General features: G+C 36.6%; 6 protein-coding genes and 1 pseudogene across 7 annotated transcripts; 5 read left to right on the top strand and 2 right to left on the bottom strand.

Annotated features, from left to right (window-relative positions):
* Positions 1 to 5: 5 nt before the first annotated feature.
* Positions 6 to 3,460, top strand: BDCG_06489 (autophagy-like protein 4). The gene is made up of 4 exons (XM_045422222.1): positions 6 to 1,081; positions 1,169 to 1,337; positions 1,403 to 1,642; positions 1,764 to 3,460. The coding sequence occupies exons 1-4, from the start codon at positions 499 to 501 to the stop codon at positions 2,254 to 2,256; spliced, it is 1,485 nt and encodes a 494-aa protein (XP_045277913.1). The 5' UTR covers positions 6 to 498; the 3' UTR covers positions 2,257 to 3,460.
* BDCG_06488 (histone H2B) lies at positions 395 to 4,300 on the bottom strand. The gene is made up of 4 exons (XM_045422221.1): positions 3,399 to 4,300; positions 3,230 to 3,301; positions 3,074 to 3,161; positions 395 to 3,005 (listed from the first exon to the last, which is right to left on the bottom strand). The coding sequence occupies exons 1-4, from the start codon at positions 3,571 to 3,573 to the stop codon at positions 2,915 to 2,917; spliced, it is 426 nt and encodes a 141-aa protein (XP_045277912.1). The 5' UTR covers positions 3,574 to 4,300; the 3' UTR covers positions 395 to 2,914.
* Positions 3,806 to 6,134, top strand: BDCG_06486 (histone H2A). The gene is made up of 3 exons (XM_045422220.1): positions 3,806 to 4,321; positions 4,433 to 4,521; positions 4,574 to 6,134. Exons 1-3 carry the CDS (start codon positions 4,269 to 4,271, stop codon positions 4,837 to 4,839), a joined length of 408 nt encoding a protein of 135 aa, XP_045277911.1. The 5' UTR covers positions 3,806 to 4,268; the 3' UTR covers positions 4,840 to 6,134.
* BDCG_06485 (NADH dehydrogenase (ubiquinone) 1 beta subcomplex 9) lies at positions 5,351 to 6,853 on the bottom strand. The gene is made up of 5 exons (XM_045422219.1): positions 6,562 to 6,853; positions 6,338 to 6,470; positions 6,165 to 6,243; positions 5,986 to 6,027; positions 5,351 to 5,893 (listed from the first exon to the last, which is right to left on the bottom strand). Exons 1-5 carry the CDS (start codon positions 6,582 to 6,584, stop codon positions 5,751 to 5,753), a joined length of 420 nt encoding a protein of 139 aa, XP_045277910.1. The 5' UTR covers positions 6,585 to 6,853; the 3' UTR covers positions 5,351 to 5,750.
* Positions 6,854 to 7,081: 228 nt separating this feature from the next.
* Positions 7,082 to 8,169, top strand: BDCG_17336 (2-oxoglutarate dehydrogenase E2 component (dihydrolipoamide succinyltransferase); the record flags this gene model as incomplete). The annotated part of the gene is made up of 6 exons (XM_045426476.1): positions 7,082 to 7,263; positions 7,347 to 7,405; positions 7,474 to 7,545; positions 7,635 to 7,690; positions 7,772 to 8,094; positions 8,166 to 8,169. 6 exons carry the CDS (start codon positions 7,082 to 7,084, stop codon positions 8,167 to 8,169), a joined length of 696 nt encoding a protein of 231 aa, XP_045281720.1.
* A 2-nt stretch (positions 8,170 to 8,171) lies between these two features.
* BDCG_17335 (2-oxoglutarate dehydrogenase E2 component (dihydrolipoamide succinyltransferase)) lies at positions 8,172 to 9,168 on the top strand (the record flags this gene model as incomplete). The annotated part of the gene is made up of 6 exons (XM_045426475.1): positions 8,172 to 8,558; positions 8,630 to 8,689; positions 8,746 to 8,800; positions 8,871 to 8,938; positions 9,002 to 9,073; positions 9,124 to 9,168. 6 exons carry the CDS (start codon positions 8,172 to 8,174, stop codon positions 9,166 to 9,168), a joined length of 687 nt encoding a protein of 228 aa, XP_045281719.1.
* Positions 9,169 to 18,686: 9,518 nt separating this feature from the next.
* BDCG_17334 lies at positions 18,687 to 18,767 on the top strand (annotated as a pseudogene). The gene has a single exon. The product of its transcript is annotated as a tRNA-OTHER (tRNA).
* The last annotated feature ends 1,702 nt before the right edge of the window (positions 18,768 to 20,469 follow it).

The following is a 20,469-nucleotide window of genomic DNA, read 5'->3' as shown; positions in this document are numbered from 1 at the left end:
TATATGATACGGATGTCTTTATTCTGAATAGGTGCTTAGATAGATTAAATTCCATTCATCGTCATGATTGTGTGTTTCTCTTCGTTGTTCCCTGCATATGGTTTCTTGCAGCTAGTTATGTGTGTATGGAGGATGACTCTGCGCCAGGCTGCAAGAGTCCGAAAAATCAACGATTTCTGCTTGCAGCGGCTCCATGCGAAGGATCATTGTTAGTTACTTTTTGTTTTGCATGAGTTGTATTTTACATTAAGTTTGTACTTTTCCGTTGCCTTTCGTTGTTTGCAATTATAGGTCTTGGTCATAAATTACGTCTTTGTCGCATCAAGTCCAGCTATAACTACGGAGTACAGATATATATATATATATATATATGTATATCTCGTCAGGTGTTCTACGTACAACCCTCCATAAACACCGCCACTGATATTGACCGACCCTACCCCGTCGGTTACCGCCAACATCCATGGGGTATTAATATAGTCTAAACCGTCAGCCGTCATGAATAACGTTGATATCGGAAAGTACAAGAGAATCGTGCAATACTTCTGGGATCCTGAGCCTAAGAATGACGATGAACCCGGCTCCCCCATCTGGTGTCTGGGGCGAGTTTACCAGCCACTGACTCCCCCGCAACCACAACCGCAACCACAATCACCACAGACCCAGGAGGATGATAACAAGACGCGGGATGAACATAGAAATGATTCAGATCAGACAACAAATGCAGTAGCTACGAGGCCACCAGATAATGGTCCCCGCCTAAATAGCCAGGTGCCGCTTTTCGCAAACCACCATGGATCCACCACAGCAAACCCACCAGGACAACAAGGGCAGCAGGACTGGCCAGCGGCCTTCCTAGATGACTTCGAGTCGAAGATATGGCTCACGTATCGGTCTAGCTTCCCGCTGATTCCAAAGTCTAGCGACCCCAACGCTGCGTCGGCCATGACGCTGGGCGTTCGCCTCAGAAGCCAACTGGTTGATCCGCAGGGATTTACAACAGATACAGGATGGGGTTGTATGATTCGATCGGGACAGAGCTTGCTTGCAAATGCGCTGGCGATATTATTTTTAGGTCGAGGTATGTTACACCGGGAAAGAGCCTTACTACGCTTTATTCCCCGTTTACTACATGAACGAAAAGCTAAAGGGAAACAAAATCCTGTAGAGTGGAGACGGGGCACCAAAGTAAAGGAAGAAAGCAATTTACTCTCGCTATTTGCCGATGATCCGAGGGCCCCCTTCTCAATTCACAGATTCGTGGAGCATGGAGCTTCTGCGTGCGGAAAATATCCTGGGGAATGGTTTGGCCCGTCTGCCACAGCAAGATGCATACAGTGGGTTTCACCCGCCCCTCCCAGCGCTTCCCTTGTCATTCTACTCATTAAAGTATATCCCGCAGAGCACTATCGAGCGAATGCAAACACGCCGGTCTAAACGTCTACGTCACAAGTGATGGCTCAGACGTCTACGAAGATCGATTCCGGGCAATAGCCAGCGGAGGCGGCACAGGCACAAGCACAGATATCCGCCCCACCTTAATCCTCCTCGGAATCAGACTGGGCATCGACCGCGTCACGCCCGTATACTGGGAAGCGCTCAAGGCCGTGTTGAAATACCCACAGGCCGTAGGGATAGCAGGGTAAGTTTGTAAACGTCTATCCAGCTTGTCCAAGGAATTTTTTTTTTTTTTTTTTTTTTTTTTTTTTTTTTTTGAAAAAAAAAAAAAAAGCCACGGCGGCGTTGTTAACAAAAACCAATAGCGGCCGCCCCTCTTCCTCCCACTACTTCATCGGCGCGCAAGGCTCCCACTTCTTCTACCTGGACCCGCACCACACCCGCCCTGCCCTCCCCTACCACGTCCCCGTCGACCAACAGTACACCGACGAGGAGCTGAACACCTACCACACGCGCCGGCTGCGGCGGCTGCACATCAAGGACATGGATCCTAGTATGCTAATTGGCTTCCTGATCCGCGACGAGGATGACTGGGATAACTGGAAGCGGAACGTGCGCGGTGGTGCGGTAACTGGGAATGGGAAAGCGATCATTCATGTTTTTGATAAGGAGACGTCACCGTTTGGTGGGCATGGGTCGGAGAGGGAAGGGGCTGTTGATGAGGTTGAGGCGTTGGATGAATATGATGACGATGATGATGAATGTGACGATTGCGACGAACGCGTTGACGGCGATGAGAGGAGCATCCGCGACGACGATGTTGGGGATAGCCCCAGTGTTTTACATATATCAAAATGACGCGCAAGTCAATTCTTTTGTTTCGGCTGGTTGGTTGGTTACATGGTTTTATCAAGTTTTCTCGTCGTCCTGGATTTCTTCTGATTTCTAGTCATTTTCATGACATGACAAGCCTGGGCTGTATATAGTATCGATTTTGTTCTTGGCTTATGGATAGAAACACGTATCTATTTGACATCAAAAATCATCGACCGTCTTCCCCACGTGAAAATGAAGATGCAAAAGCTCCACGCATTCCACATCGGAGATCTTGATTGCAAGAGACAAATACCAGGAGAGACTTTGCACAATAAAAGCAAATTGAATTTTCTTGCCTTAATCAAGGAGGCGGCCAGTGGCCAGTGAACCCATGCCGGACTGCCTTCCATATTCCAGTAATTTATTGTACATTCCATCAAACCGATACGAATTGCAACCCATAGACATGTGGAATGTTGCAAAGTGGAATAAAAAATAAAAAATAATTGAAAACAAGGAAATAACAAATTCAAAACCGTCCCATGAAGCGTTAGAGAAACAAGAAAACCCACTTAACACCCGTAGCCACCTCACTGAGCCGCAGAGAGAAAAAAAACATTCGACCATGAGGAATTAAAAAAAGAAAAACCATATAATAGAAGAGAAAGCAAGAAAACAAAAAAAAAAAAAACAAAGTCGTTTATTTGGCAGACGAAGAGTACTTGGTGACAGCCTTTGTGCCTTCGGAGACGGCGTGCTTGGCAAGTTCACCTGGGAGGATGAGTCTCACGCTTTAAAAACGAGATGTTAGTGACGCGACGCGACTGGATGACATATTGATGGAACAGGCAAAGCTTACGAAGTCTGGATTTCTCGAGAAGAGATGGTGGATTTCTTGTTATAGGCAGCAAGCTTGGAGGCTTCGGTGGCAACGCGCTCGAAGATGTCTACCATTGAGGAATTTGATTAGTGGATGCTCTGCGAATAATCAACGGGGGTATTTATCGCGACTTACCATTGACGAAGGAGTTAAGGATGGACATGGCACGGTTCGAGATACCAGTATCAGGGTGGACTTGCTTGAGGACTAAGAAACAAAGACGCGTTAGTAATGTGTTGTCATAGCGATTTTTCGATGGATATACGGATATACGGGGAAAGTGAAGAGGGAGAGAATAACATACCTTTGTAGATGTAGGAGGAGTAGGTTTCTTTTCTGGTCTTGGATCGCTTCTTCTTCTCACCACCAGCGGTGGCGGCAGTCTTCTTGCCAGCTTCCTTCTTCTCAACAGGAGCTTTGCCTCCGGCGGGGGCCTTGCCTCCAGTAGAGGGCTTCTTCTCGGCGGCCTTTGGTGCCATTATGAATTTGAGAGTTTTTTAAAAATTAAAAAAGGGTAAAGAAGTAGATGTCGTGTGTAATAGACGTGTGGCGGCGGGTGTGGTGTGAGCAAGGTATGCGGACGTGAAGCAGTGGAAGATGGAGAAGAGACAAGAGTCGCGACGAGGAGCAGGCGGGGGGGCGAGTACTTATAGCAGCAGCCAGCAGCGCCAGCCGACGCAGCGTGATCTGAGGTGGGTGAAGGAAGCAGAATTTCGATACGGTAACAGACCCGTATGATCCGTATGATTAGAGGGCGCGGTGGGTGGTGTTTGTATGGGGATAGGCTAATACTGGACTGTACGGTTCGGTAACAGCGTGGTTTACCAGACTTACCGGATCGGGCACCAGGCCACAATACGCTGACACAGCAAACGGCAGCCTGTGATTGGCCTGATCTGCCTGATCCAGCTCAGCTAAGCGAGGATCCCGTGACCCGCTGCGTGATCTGGGCTGCGACGCCGCCCAACAAGAACCGCTGCCGCGTTTTCTTATAAACCAGCGTCCCGTCCCTCTCTGCGCTGCTTCTGTTCTCTCTCTCCTCTGTTCTTGTTTTGCTCCATCATCCAGCTTCCATTCTACTTCGTGCTTATATATCCACTGCTACCGCTTGCCCTCTCCATCAACCACTCTATCTCTCTATCTTCCAAACCAAACCAAAACAACCTTATTCAAAATGACTGGAGGCAAATCTGGAGGAAAGGCCAGCGGCGGCAAGACCTCGCAATCGTACGTGATATTCCAGCCCTTTTATCGTGTGTGATGTGACACGACATGTACACACTATATATACATCCCTCGATTGAATTCCGTCTAACTTGTCGTTTTTTCTCTCAATAGTCGCTCTTCCAAGGCCGGTCTCGCTTTCCCAGTCGGTCGTGTCCACCGTCTGTTGCGCAAAGGAAACTATGCTCAGCGAGTTGGTGCTGGTTAGTCATCTCCTATTTTGATGTGAGGTTTCGATATTAACGCGTTTAATAGGTGCTCCCGTATATCTCGCTGCCGTCCTTGAGTACCTGGCTGCTGAAATCCTAGAGTTGGCTGGCAATGCTGCCCGTGACAACAAAAAGACCCGTATCATCCCTCGTCACCTCCAGCTCGCCATCCGCAACGATGAAGAATTGAACAAGCTTCTCGGTCACGTCACCATCGCCCAGGGTGGTGTCCTGCCCAACATCCACCTGAACCTCCTCCCCAAGAAGTCCGGCAAGGGCGCAAAGAACCCCACCTCCAGCGTTGAACTTTAAGCTGCTTTTTGTTTTTTGTTTTCTTATGCCTCTCGAATTTTCTGTTTGCTCTTATTCTTCGGCGCAGTCTGGGTTTTCTGACGTGATCATGGGATTCTGGTTGGGCAAAGTTTCTTTTTTATGGTTTTTGTTTGCTTTGCTTTTTCTTTAATGGTGTACATTACGTCCCGGATGGCAAATCGGTGCGGGTGGGCGATCTTTAAATCGGTGTATCGCCCGTGAAAGCATATTTCGACGTGTGCTGGTGATCTTGCGCTTTTTATAGCTTGATTCATCGAAATTGAAGGCCTATTATTCTTTTTAATTGTTTTTAATTCTTTTCTTTCAATTTTTCTCTCTAATGGGGGAAAACCTTACCCTGATGTTCTATTGCAATTACGATTTGGAAAGTCGCGCTGCTCTGACCTCCTCAATTTCCGCTGAGGCGCGTCGAGAAGCCAATCTAGCCTTTCGTTGATCTACGAAACTAATCACGATATCTGGAAAATACCGAGTCGGTTTTTACCAACTTACTAGCATTGACTAAAGGGGGATCCGTGATGCTGTTTCACATTTTGAATTGAACAAAGAGAGCCATTGATAAGTTGCAACTCTACGAGCGAGAAAGGACATGCTATTAATAAGGAGGATCTGATCTGCGCATGGTTTTTTTTTTCTTGGTATTCGACAGGGCACATTCTGAATTGGCACTCATTGGTATGTGCCTATTTCAAACGAAAACAACCAGTAACCGAGAAATACTTCCGATTAAATAAGACAAACCCAAAGGAAATATTTAGTTATATACATAAAAAGGGCTTATTTTTTGAGACGTCTCTTCTTTTTCTTTCTTTCTCTCTATAAAATAATAGAACATAGCAGAGCTCTCAGCAGCCCTGGGCTGCACACGTACACGCAACACACATACGAAATCACCGACCGTTCTGCGCATTCTCGAATCTGATCGCTTCTTGCTCGTCCTCTTTCTGCCTTTGCGCTCTCGCCTGGTTGATCCTTGCGGTCTCGCGGTTTCTCTGTTCCTCTTCCTCCATTACCTCGTGTTGTGCTTTGCCCACTAGATATCGGATACTAGTTAGTATGGCTCAACTCTATACCAGATATGACACGTGTGTAAGGTGGGAGGAGTTATAGAATTTTCCAACGTACACTCTAGGATAGGCGTTTCCATATTTCGCTCGTATTTGCTCCCTGCCCACCAAATCGTTAGCGAGTCATTGGAAAATAAAAAAAATAGAACCATGCAATGCGGTTCATCCATTCATCAAAAGAAAAGAAAAAGAAAAGAAAAGAAAAACATGGGGGGAGGGGGGGAGGGGGGAACATACCGCCTGGGGCACTCGGGGCTCTGTAGGGATCAGGGTGTTTCCACTCATCGAGCAACTTCTCGGTCTCCCGGAATAAAATCTAACGAATATGTCAACCATAGCTCTTAGTCCACATAGTATACATAGATAGATACTTATATATATCAATTCTGGCTAAACAGTATAGCTCATACCTTCTGTTGTCGAGGTTCCCGCACATCCCTATTTGCATCGAAGAGCGAACGGATATACACAGCCTGGCCACGCCATAGGTGGCGATGGACGGCCCAATCGAGGGCGAGCTTGAGGGATCGTCGGTAGAGAGACCTGTTCAGAAAGAGGAGATAAATGCGATTAGTATATGCGGGATCAACATGAAGTGCAATTGTAGTCTGGGGTAATTCTGCGAGCAGCTTACAGTGCTGTTGGGTTGGGCGTCATGATGGCGGATGAAGAATTGTGTGTGGCCCCAACCCAGGCGACAATTAATTGAGTATTTAAAATATCCGCAGCTAAGTGGCAAGACAGCGTCAGTATGGATACCTGTTTGAGCTGCGCCAATTGGGAGCCGGGTAAAGTGGTGGAAAACTGGGCGATATTTGCCTGTAGACAGCGTTCGAGGCGGTGGTTGTGATGCTGGGCTGGGCCCGGCAACGGCGGGAGAGAAGATGTTCCTGTTCCGCATCCATCCACCTCGATTCCGGTTTCAGCTATTATATTTAACTTACCACAAACAAGAACAAGAAGCCAGCTTCATTCCCGCGCTCCTCGGGAATACTTAACACCTCTCCCCGTGTGCATCCACGCACTCGTTGCTGATATTATTCTTCGGTTTTATCGTCCTGTCATTTCCCCCCTGTTTTTGTATCGTAACCCTCTCTATTCTGATTCCCAGCCTTGAGTCTAGTTTATTTACACTTATATAGCGCGCAATCACCATGGCTCCACGACTACAACTCCCGCGACAGATGTCGAGAAATATGCTACTCGGTTCTCGAAATGCTTTTCCCGGCTCAATCTCTTGCAGGGCTGCGTCCTCTCTCAGCCGAGTATCGCAATCCAATGGCTGTCTGAGAACAACTACACAGACCACCGTCATGAGCTCGCACGTTCCATTGAGGTATATATCCCAACTTTACTGCGCTCTGTACTCCAATTCCGTGTCGCAAGTTCATGACTCAAATAAACCATTTATTTGCGTAGACAAACTATTGCGCTTTCGAAAACGCCGCTGTTTATGGGCACTCAGCGACGAACTTACGGTTGTTATACCCGACCCCCACTGTCAAATTTTTATTTTGCGTCGCGACGTTTCTAACGAGCCTAGCAGCGGATTCGATTGTCAAGGTACCACAGATGGCCGAGTCGATATCGGAAGGAACATTAAAACAGTTTTCAAAAAGTGAGATCTCTATTATTATTACCTTAGTCGGTGCTTTCTCCGCTGTATGTCTTGCCAATTGATGGAATCATGCTGACACATAAGTGTAGAGATCGGCGAGTATGTTGAACGAGACGAGGAACTTGCAACTATAGAAACAGACAAGGTGAATATTGCTACCATTTTATCCATGTTTTATTCTTTTTACATAGAACTTACTCCTTACTCACACGCACGCCTGTTCCAGATCGATATCACCGTCAACGCTCCAGAGGCTGGCACGATCAAAGAGTTCCTTGCCAGCGAGGAGGACACCGTTACTGTTGGTCAAGATCTCGTGAAGCTGGAGACCGGCGGAGCCGCTCCTGAGAAACCCAAAGAAGAAAAGCCAGAAGCAAAATCAGAGGCTGCTCCCTCCCCACCACAATCACCACCGAAGCAAGAAGAAAAGGCAGCTCCTCCTCCTCCACCAAAGCCAGAGCCCACCGCCCAGACCGCCCCAAGGAAGCTCATCCAACGTTCCAAACGCAGGCATCCCAGCCAGCCCCTGGAAACCGAGAAGAGCGCAGAGTAAAGTTCCTCCTAGTCCTTTCACCCGCAAGATCGCTATCAAAGGTCTATCTTAGCTGACAATCATATAGGTAAAAATGAACCGCATGCGGCTACGGATCGCGGAGCGCCTAAAGCAGTCTCAAAATACCGCGGCATCACTCACTACCTTCAACGAAGTGGACATGTCATCTCTCATGGAATTCCGTAAACTCTACAAGGACGATATTTTGAAGAAAACCGGTGTAAAATTGGGCTTCATGAGCGCGTTCTCCCGTGCCTGTGTCTTGGCTATGAGGGATATTCCAACTGTCAATGCGTCTATTGAAGGTCCTAATGGCGGTGATACAATTGTCTATAGAGACTACGTCGATATCAGCGTTGCGGTAGCGACGGAAAAGGGATTGGTCACCCCTGTTGTTCGAAACGCTGAGTCCATGGAGCTAATTGGTATTGAGAAGGCGATCGCAGACTTGGGTAAAAAGGTGTGTTTGCGTGACGTAGTTCCATACTACCCCCGCTTGAGCGACGGACATGCTAATTGACATTTTGAAAGGCGCGTGATAACAAATTGACCATCGAGGATATGGCCGGTGGCACCTTCACCATTAGCAACGTAAGTTGCTCTCAAACCACCCTGTAGCGGCTGCGTTTCACTAACACCATTTCCAGGGAGGCGTTTTCGGATCTCTGATGGGTACACCCATCATCAATCTTCCGCAAACAGGTAAGGAGCCTCTTTCATCCGGTTAGAATACACATAATATGGTCATATCATACTTACGGGGCTTTTATAGCTGTGCTCGGCCTGCATGCTATCAAGGACAAGCCAGTCGTCGTTAACGGAAAGATCGAGATCAGACCTGTAAGTTTTCCCCCTGTGTTAACTCGTATTCCTCTATATGGATATGACTAAAGTACCGTTTAGATGATGTACCTTGCATTGACCTACGATCACCGCCTCTTGGATGGTCGGGAAGCCGTTACTTTCCTAGTTAAGGTCAGTTTCCCCCCTTGGAAATTGTCTTCGTTTACTGACCCCTTCTGTAGATTAAGGAGTATATCGAAGATCCAAGACGGATGCTGTTGGCATAAATTCACTACCCGCCACCTCTCGACCCCTGCCATGGCAGCCCTACCCGCAGCCGGCAAACATGTATATCAGGGCCCTTTCTCTTTTTTAGCGCCATATTAAGGGGTGATCGTGGATAGCTTGATTAGTCATTTTATTTTTTTCTATTTCCCCACTTTTGGGGGATTAACTAAAACTTGTTGTTTCGTGATCTTTTTGGTGCTGGCGATAATTTGTATATAGATAAAGCTGTGTACTACAGACAATCATCGGGCAGTTTGGCTGATGAAAATCATCATATATCCTCTATTTTTGCTTCCGGATTGATTCCCGGGATTTTGCGATGTTGTGTAGCACTCAATTTTGCGCCTTTTTTAAACTCCAATAGGCCGCATCTGTTGTATGCTTCCAGAATATAATACATATTGTAAGAGGCCTACGCCGAATAGATCGGTATAATATTTATAGGTCTTATATAACAAAGAGAAAAACATTAGAGAAGGAAAGAAAGAGAAAGTATGAGAATTAACACTCAGAGTGAATATTTATACATGTATGTAGTAATGTACACAGTGAGGCTTTGAAGTGAAAGAATCTATATGTGTTCATGATGACTGAGAATTGATGATTGAGAATGACTGAGAATCAGAGTGTACATGTTCATAGCAGCTGAGAATCAATGATTGAGAATAACTGAGAATTAAAGTGTATGTATTTATGAATGAAGCAGTTGAAATCTGTGAAGTGTAATAGAATAGTCTATATAATTAATTAGATACAGTCTGTCACATTGATTCTCTTCTTTCAGAAGTAGTTCTCATCAGTCAAGAACTGCTATTTCAGATAATACAGAACTCAGAGTTCAGATTAGTTAATTATAAATGACTTATTTCATAAGATATTATTAACTGTGACTGTGTAATCTCTTATCAAGAATATTTTCAATCTCTTACTTAAGCTCATTATCTTCTTCTATAATTTCTGATAGTTATCAGTTGAAAGTCAGTTAAGAAGAGAATAGATTAGTAATAATATATATATCAGACTGCATCTAATTAATTATATAGACTATTTTATTACACTTCACAGATTTCAACTGCTTCATTCTTAAATATATATACTTTAATTCTCAGTCATTCTCAATCATTAATTCTCAGTTACTATTATTATTATTATTATTATTCTTCAATTATAAATGTATACAGTCAGAGACTATGATATCTATCTGAGAATCTTTAGTTCTCAGAGTTTTTCCTATATCTATAGAGTCAACTATTATACACTTATCAATTTCAGATATGTAAAATCAGAAAATTCCAGCTCAGAATATAAAAACTGTTTATAAATTACAGTATTTTAACACCTATTAATACTTTGAAATCATTTGAAAATATCATGACAAAGAAAAAGAGAACATAGTCTTAAAGATAGACACATTAAATAGATAGATAGAAAAGAACAGAAAGAAACAAGCACAGTAAAGAGAGACTATAATAAAATAAAATTATTAAAAGAAAGTGTATAGCTGTTTTAACAGACTATATCTAATCAATTTTCATCTCTTCATATTCAGATACTTCTGAGTTGAGTCATTTTCTTATAGCTGCTTGAGTTTCTGATAGAAAGTCTATTAAGTATTTAAGTCCTGTCTCAGTTGAGAATAAGAACCTCATATTTAATTGATTTAAATCATACTTCTTCTTTAATCTGACTCTGAGACTATTGTATAATACACAATGTATTACAATATACTCAGGATTCTCATTTATATTGTAGAATAAGTACTCTGTTGAATCAAATCTATCATCAAATCTTTGTATATAAAATTTGAAATAGTCATATTCTAGTTTCAGCTGTATTATAGATGAGAATATTTTCTTTTTATATTTAATTAAACAAGATTTTCACTTGAGTTTTATTTCAAATCTTGAATAATATATACTCTTCTTTTATTTCTGTCAGCTTTCATTTTACTTATCTAAATAAGATTCTTTTATTTTTCTCTTTATAAAAGATTAGAATATATTTTTTTAAATAGATCTGCTTAATTCTGCACTCTTTTTTACAGCTGAATCAGTCAATTTATTATCATGAATATTTATATAAGCAGAAACTCAGTGTAGATGAATTATTAGTTTTAATATTCTTCTCTTTTAAATTTTCAAAACAGAGTTTAAGATCAGTTTAAGATTCATTTGATTATTATAAATCTGACTATTTCTAAGTCTTTTTAAAGCAGCTTAACTATCAGAGAATATTCATATCTCTTTCAAATAATTTTCTCTTTTATAAGATTTTATTTCAATGAGTTTGAAAGCTTTCACTATTATAAATAGTTCATTATCAAAGACTTCAGATTCACAGTCTAGATTTCAGAAATCTGAGATAAAATTAATATTATCTTCAGTATAAGCAATGTCTGTGTCTAATCTATTCAAATTCTTATTTTTTAAGTCATCTGAGTAAATCAGAATAGAAGCTTTTATATTAATTGTAGAGATCTTCTTCAAATACTGTTTATATTCTCTCTCTTTAGATAGTTCACTTATTTATAAGTCTATGAGAGATTCCAGCTTTTCTCTTCAGAGAGATATCTTCTCATGATCAATTTTCTCAATATTTAATAAAGAAAATTAATTCTTAATAAGTGAGTATAGTCTATACAGTTGAGAGAATATTTTCTTTAAAGTATTATTCTCATTATAATCAAGAAATCTATTTCAATTCAGTTCATTTTCTGAGTTAACTGATGAAAATGAAGAAGAGACTCTTTCTCTGATTATATGATTTAAGCTCATCTTTATAACTCTCAGAGTATAGTTCATACAGATCTTTTCAAATTGAATAGTAGAAGATGAAATTGAGACTTCAATTTTCATTACTTTAATAGAAGATGATTTGAATACTCTCAGAATTCTTCTCAAAACTCTGTTTTATAGACTTTGAAACAGTTCAGTGAAGTTATCTTGATTATTTCATCAAACTTAAACTTTATAATCAGCTACTGAGATAATACAGGCTATGTATAACTATCTCATAGCCTGAAAAGATAGATCTCTCTCAGTATTTAATAGTCTGATTATACTATTCAGTAGTCTCTCTGTCTTGATGATTCTTTATTGAATATGATATTTAAAATTCATCTTAGAGTTTAATCATACTTCTAGTTATTTAACATTCAAACTGAGTTTAATCTCTTTATTCAGAAGAGTTAGACTTAGTTCTCTCTTATTAAATCTGAAAAAAAAGTGAATTAACTCAGTTTTATTCATATCAAATTAAATTAGATTAATATCTACTCTAACAAAGATTTTCTTTACTGCTTTCTCAATTACTTCTAAATTCTCTTTGATTATCTTTGAACTGTAGAGTAGATTAATATTATCTATATAACTTAAAGATCTCACTATTTTTATCTCTCTATTCTTGAATAAATATGCAGTGTATATTACAAATAAAACAGATGAGATTGAAGATTCTTATAATACTTCTATTTTTATCTCAGTTTTATCTTGTTTTCTTTCATCAAAGAATAGTTATATAATTCTTTTAAATATAAAATAATCAACTCATTTTATTAGAGAAAGTTACAGTTTTAACATCTTCAAAGTTTGAATCATCTTAGACTTTGAAACATGATTAAATATATCTTTTATATTAATAAAAACTGCAGTTGAGATCAGGTCTTCATACTTTGCTACTTGAATATTATAAATAACTGAGAGAATAGTGTCAATTGCAGAATATTGTTTTCTATCTCTCATTTATTCATTAAATAGAAGAGAATCACTAATAGAGCTTATAAAAGATAATCTAGTAGTTATTATCTTTTCTAGAACTTTTCTTAAATAGTTTAACAGAGATATTACTCTATATGACTTAAGAACTGAAGCTTTTCTATTAGATTTTACAAGAATTACTTTAGTAGCTTCTCTTCAGTATTCAGAATAATAATCATTTCTTAAGAGATTAAAAAAGAGCTCAAAATATTCATTCTTCAAGTAGAAATATGTGTTTTGAATAATTAAATGATTAATTGAATCAGACTCTGCAGCAGTTTTAATTAAACTTAAGAATATTACTGACTCTAGTTCATTATCTGTAAGCTCAGATCATTCTCAGTTATTTTTATCAATATATTTATAAAATGACATATTCTTCTCTTCTAAATGTGATGAGTTTTAAAAGAGAATTCTTATAAAAGCTTGACATTTTTTCTTAAAAGAGTTTGCTGTATACAATTCATTCTGAAATTCATATTCTAAGATTGAAAGCTTTGCTATACTTCTTGTTTTAGTATAGTTGAAGACTTTAAAAACTTCTTTTTCTTATACTTCTTCAAGAAATTTGTTTCAGTAATCTATTTTAACTTTTTTAATATCTAAAAAATATTCATTTTGAATAGCTTTGAACTCTTTATCAGATATTAAGTTATTCTTTCACTCTCTCTTAGCAGTGACTAATTACTTTCTTTTAGAAGTAATATTCTTATTTTATCAAGATTTGAAAAACTCAGAAGACTTTTTCTTTGAAATATTTTCTTCAATACTTGTTAGAAGAATAGATGTAATCAGCTTTACTCTATTCTTAAGTATTTCATTTAAGATATCTTGATTTTGATTTCAATAAAGCTCACTCTATCTTTCAGATTTCAGCTATTTTACTCTTTCTTTAACTGCTTTTCAATCAGCTTTTTCAAAGTTATACTAATTAGAGAGAAGAGGATTTTCACTTCTTTATTTTTCACTCAGTTTAATATCAAATTAAATGATCTCATGATCTGATTCTGAGATTTCATTTGAATTAATAAATCAGTTTATAAGTCTTTTTTTAATTAGATTTTATAATATGAAAGTTAGATCTATAATAGATTTTTATTTCATATCTTTTCTAAAGAATGTTTATTAATAAGACTTGTTAACTAAATCTATTAAATACTCAAAAGTTCATTCAATCAGTTTATCTGCTCTTACTGCTCTTATACACTCTGAGTTTTATCAGAGATGATGTGTATTGAAGTCTTCTACAATTATAAAGTTTTTTAAAAGAGTTATATTCAAAAATTCTCTATTAATTATTCAGATATTGTTATTTTCTTTCAATGACTTTTCATTATAGATATTTATAAGTTAAATAGTATTAAACTCATTCTCTTTATCTATAATATTACTCACTAGAATATCAGAGTCAGATATGATATTAAATCTCAAATTAAATTAATATCTTGATCTTTTTCACTCATAGATCACTACTCTTGATTTTATCTCAGATTTTTCAGAAAGAAAGTAGTAATAGCTTGAATAAGAAATGATATACTTTTACTCAGTATCAAAGTTTGATTCTTGAAGAAGTATAAAGTCAACTTTTTATTCAAATGTAATCTGAAGATAAGAATAAATGTAATTTAAGTTTCTATTCACATTATTTTGAATAAATGTGATTTTTAAAGAGTTTTTAAACTTTTTTTATTATTTTTGTTGTATATTCATACTAAGAGAGAGTAGAGATAGAGTAGAATCTAATTTCTATTATCAGATAGTAGATTATAACTATTTTGAAAAGCAGGAATCTCAACTGTTTATATTATATCTAGTTTATTATCAGAGTTATTTCTCAATTCTCTAATCTTAATATAAGTTTGAGAATTCAAATTCTATTTACACTTAGCTGAAGAGTTGAAGTTTGAAGATCTAGATAATTGAGAATTTCTTCTTTTTAAGCTTATAGTTATAGATTTACTAGCTTGACTTTTCTCTTCAGTTTTAGATTCACTTTAAGCTTCATCTTTTCTTCAGTTTTTCTGAGTTCTTGAAGTAAATACACATTCTTTTGAGCTAGATGCATGTTTTTCTTTACAATTGAAATACTTAAGCAGAGTATATTGATATATTTCATCTCTTTTTAAGTATATTTCATAATTATGCTCACTAGTTTTATAATCTCTAGTATAGAATACATATTTTGAGTCTCTGAAACAAGAGATTGCAAAGTATTCATATCTTTGATAGTTTAAACACTGTGTTTGAGCTTTGAGATTCATTCTTGAGTCTTTATATTCATGAACTCTCATTTTCAAACCTGCTACTCTTACTTCAGAGATTCTTGATTATTCAAGTATCTTTATATATACTAGAATAGAGACATTTCTTCTACTCTGTCTGAACTCAATTGAATTAAGTTATACAGACTCTTTTCTCAGTTGAATAGAATTATATTCTTTCAATTCATTTTTAAGAAGTAGTATTTCTTTCTCACAGTCAAAGATTTCAACTGAAATATTATAAAGAATGAATTTATCTCACTTTTCATCTCTCTCAGATAGAATTGTTATGTTTAACAGAGATTCTACTACTAACTTTCAGAGATTCTCATTCTGAATAAGAAATTCTGCACTGAATTCAGACATTGTGATCAGAATGATGAAGTTTTCAAAGAAGAATAACTCAATTGAAGTTATAACTGATTTTTAAACTTCAATATCAGTCATTAACTGAGAAAAGAACTGCTGATTGATTTCATTTCTAATTCTGAAAATGAGGTTTGAGTCTAGCTTATTTCTCTGTAATATATTCTGATTTAAGACTTTGAGAATAAGTCTTCTATTTCTGGAGATTTGAAGATTTTTCTCTTTTTATATTTTTTTCTTTACTCTTCTATTAATAGAAGTATAAGCAGTATTCTTCTCAGTTTTCTCAGAATTTTGAGCAGGTTTTGAGATAGCAGATTTAGAGATAGCAGGTTTAGAGACAGCAGATTCAGCTGCTTGAGTATATATTTTCTTCTGATTTAAAGAAGAAGAAGAAGAAGAAGAAGAAGTAGAAAAAAAAGAAGAGTAAACTGAAGAGTCAGTGATTATATTAGAAATTTTCAAAGTTTTTTAAACTGTGTTTGAAATTTCAAGTTTAAACTTGATCACTTTCTGTAGTTGTCTAGCCTGAGTATGAAGAATTAACAGAACTTCTTCATTCATCTCACTTAGACACTGCTTTTCAAGAATTTTACTTACTTTTTCAAGTTTCTGTATTTCAAGAACTTGTTATTTCTCTATTTCTTCTTTCTTTCTTCTCTTCAGAATTTTAATCTCAGAAATAGTATTTGAGAAAGCATTCTTTTTCACATCAACTGAGTGTACTTTTAAGCTCATTATTCTTACTCAATGAAAAGTTGATCAGACTAATTTAATTAAGATATTTATTAAACTCTTTTGAATTGAAAAGTTGATCAGACTGTTTCAATTAAGAGGTTTCTAAGTCTGTTTTCAATTGAAAAGTTGATCAGACTATTTTAAAAGAACAATAACAGACTTTTATGTATAAAACACCTGATTTTTTTCACACTAGTTCAGTAACTAGATTAGATTTTTGAAGAGAATCTAATAAACTAAAATTAATTTTTAAGATAAATCAATAAAATCTTTATAATCTCTTTCTTGAGATACAGTGCAGAAAAGTATGATATCAATTGACAATAAATCAGATAATATAACAGTTTTTGAGAGAAAAACTGATAAAAAATAAATCAATTTTTTACAGAGAAATTGATTAAAACTATTTAATTTTATTCTAAATTATTCAGTTCTTCTCACACAACAAGTGTGCAACTCAAATCAGTTAATAAAGAGTGTAAAAAAGAATTAAGTATTAATAAAAGCTCTTTAGTCACTGAAAAAGTAATTCTTACTTAAAAGAATATGAAATTATGACAGAAAATAACTCTGTTTTTAATTCTTTGTAAGAATATTGTATAAAACTCAGAGAAAAACATCTTACTTTTTTAAGAGAAGTAAAAAACTATTTCTAAGATCTTTTTTTTTTTGCATTAACTGCTGCAGAAGAATGAAATAGAAACTGCTAAGATATACACTACTATATACTCTCTATCAAGACTTTTCCTTCTTTCTCTCTTCAGAGTCTTGATATTATAGAGAATATAAGCCTGTTTCTATATAATAATGTAAATATTGTCAGTGAGATGTAGAGAAACTGGTTATTTATATCTCAAAATAGAAGACTTTGTCAATGATTATATCAATATAGAGTTAATTCTCAAATTTAATAGAAATCTAGTGTTTCTGTTCTCAATCCCTTGCAGAATCTATTGAATATTGAGATATTAAAACTAGATTTAATATATCTCACTGTGCAGGGATCAAAGGCTCAGTCAGATCTTGAAATATACTGATTTTATAGTTGTCATGTCTGCTGATTATGTATTGAGTACAGTTACTGAGGTATCTTTTTGTACTTTTCTGTCGGGGATGGGCCAGATTGAGAGGGGTGGTACAAGGGTGAGACTTGATGTTGATGTCTAGATACACTGAAGACAGACTGCAGAGATTGCACTTCAGAAGTGACTGTTGATTATGTGCTTGATATTATCACTGAGGTATCTTTTTGTATTTTTCTGCCGGGGATGGGCCAGATTAGAAAGGGCGGTACGAGGGTGGGACTTGGCGTTGGTGTTTTGGAACATCAAAGATGAACAGGGTTTTCGCGGAGGTCGCTTCTCAGATATCTCCACAACTACAGATCAGGGATCTTCCAAAATTGAGAAGATTGATGCATATGGCTAGGTCTCTTCACCTTACAATTTGTATGGCAATTTGGCCCGGGATTGTGGTGTGGTAGGGGAGAATGGGGGATAATCCCATGCAGGAGTTCCGAATGATGTCTGGTTCATGTTTGGCTGGATAACTCCACCACCACACGGGGTATGCGGTCGGCGATGGGGTCAAAATGCTTGTATGATTGAGGGCTTTTCGATGGATCTATCGGCGGGTTCTTATTCGAAAAATCGAGCGAGTTCGTGATGAAGCGGTATGAATGACACTGAAGCTGTATTTATATAGATAAAGAAGATGTTTATTAATATCTCTCTACTGATAACATTCAATTCTGATTATGAGACAGTTATTGAGACTGATTTCTCTGACTATATAATAGAAGAAGTGATATTATAATATAATAATGAAGATATTCTATAATTATATATCTTTATATCTAAGAAACTGAGTTCTGCTGAATGCAATTATAAAATCTATGATAAGAAACTTCTCATAATTATACACTGTTTAGAAGAATAAGACTCTGAACTCTGAAGTATCTCTGAATTTGAGATAGTCATAGATTATAAGAATCTTAAATACTTTATAACTATCTGTAAACTTACTGAATAACAGATATAATAGTCTGAGTTCTTAAGCTACTTTTATTTTATAATACACTACTGTTCTGACAGTCTGAACTTGATAGCAGATACTCTCTTATAATAAGAGTAAGATATACTATCTGATATAACAGATACTTACTGAATGAATTAAGAGCATCAGCTCTTGAATCTGAAGATACTAGTTAATTAAGACAAAACAGCTCACAGTACTATACATACTTCTCTGATTAGAACTATCATTGATATCTTCACTTTCTCTACACTGAATAAACTGTAGTATACAGCAGCTCAGACTGATGAACTTCTTTAGACTCTCACTGAAGCAGTATATCAAGAAGCATCTCAATTTCTCTCAGAACTATATATAAGAACTGCCAGTGTGGCTCAGTTGATAAGACTGGTAATCAAGGCCGCACACATTAGAGATGCGTGGGTTCGAATCCCACCGCTGGCACCTGCCACTTCTTACCCATGAAAGCCCTCATGTAATAGAGGCTGAGTCTAATTAGTAAGGCTTGATGCGGGGTAGAACTCTCTACTACAGTTCTGTTAAAACTGCTGCAGGTCCTGATTCAATTAATCACTTGATTATTCAGAATACATATTCCTACTTAAAGAATGAATATTTTGAGCTCTTTTTCAATCTCTTGAAAAATGAATATTATTCTGAATGCTGGAGAGAAGTCACTGAAGTGATTCTTATAAAACCTAATAGAAAAACTTCAATTTCTAAGTCATATAGAGTAATATCTCTATTGAACTGCCTAGGAAAGGTTTTAGAAAAGATAATAGCTACTTAACTATCTTTTATAAGCTCTATAGATGATTCTCTTTTATTCAGTGAATAAATGAGAGATAGAAAACAGTATTCTGCAATTGACACTGTTCTCTCAGTTATTCATGATATTCAAATAGCAAAGCATGAGAGTCTGGTCTCAACTGCAGTTTTTATTGATATAAAAGAAGCATTTGATCATGTTTCAAAGTCAAAGTTAATTCAGACATTGAAGATATTAAAACTGTCACTTTCTCTAATAAAATGAATTAACTGTTTTATATCTAAAAGAAGTATACAACTCTTCTTTGATGAAATGAAATAAGACAAGACTGAGATAAAAATAGAAGTATCACAGAAATCTTCAATCTTGCTCATTTTATTTGCAATATACACTGTATATCTATTTAAAAATAGAAATATGAGAATAGTGCAGTCTCTGAGTTATATGAATGATATTGATCTAGTCTACAGCTTAAAAACTATTAAAGAGAATTTGAAAGTAATTGAAGAAGCTGTAAAGAAAATCTTTGTTAGAGCAGATATCAATCAAATTCAATTTAATATGAATAAAACTGAGTTAATTCATTTCTTTTCTAGATTCAATGAGAAAGAACTATCTCTAACTCTTTTAAATAGAGAGATTAAATCCAGTGTAAATGTCAAATGATTAGAAGTATGATTAAACTTCAAGTTGAATTTTAAATATCACATTCAACAAAGAACTGTCAAGGCAGAAAGACTATTGAATAACATAATCAGACTATCAAATACAGAGAGAGATCTATTCTTCCAGACTATAAGACAGTTATATATAGTCTGTATTACATCAGTAGCTGATTATGAAGTTCAAGTTTGATAAAATAATCAAGAGAATTTCACTGAACTCTTTCAAAGTCTGTAAAACAGAGTCTTGAGAAGAATTCTGAGAGCATTTAAATCATCTTCTATTAAAGTAATAAAAATTAAAGCTTCAATTTCTTCTTCTACTATTAGATTTGAAAAAATCTGTATAAACTATACTCTGAGAGTTGTAAAGATGAGCTTAAATCATATAATCAGAGAAAGAGTCTCTTCTTCATTTTTATTAATTAACTCTGAAAATGAACTGAATTAGAATAGATTTCTTGATTAAAATGAAAATAATTCTTTAAAGAAAATATCTTCTCAACTGTACAGACTATACTCTCTGATTAAAAATCAATTTTCTTCTTTAAATATTGAAAAAGTTGATCATGAGAAGTTATCTCTCTAAAGAGAAAAACTTGAATCTCTTATAGACTTATAAATAAATGAACTATTAAAAGAGAAAGAATATGAACAGTATTTAAAGAGAATTTCTATAATTAATATAAAAGACTCTATTCTGATTTATTCAGAT

The sequence above is a fragment of the Blastomyces dermatitidis genome (genome assembly GCF_000003525.1).
Source record: "Blastomyces dermatitidis ER-3 genomic scaffold supercont1.7, whole genome shotgun sequence".
Lineage (NCBI taxonomy): Eukaryota > Fungi > Ascomycota > Eurotiomycetes > Onygenales > Ajellomycetaceae > Blastomyces > Blastomyces dermatitidis.
This window is presented reverse-complemented; position numbering and strand designations above follow the sequence as displayed.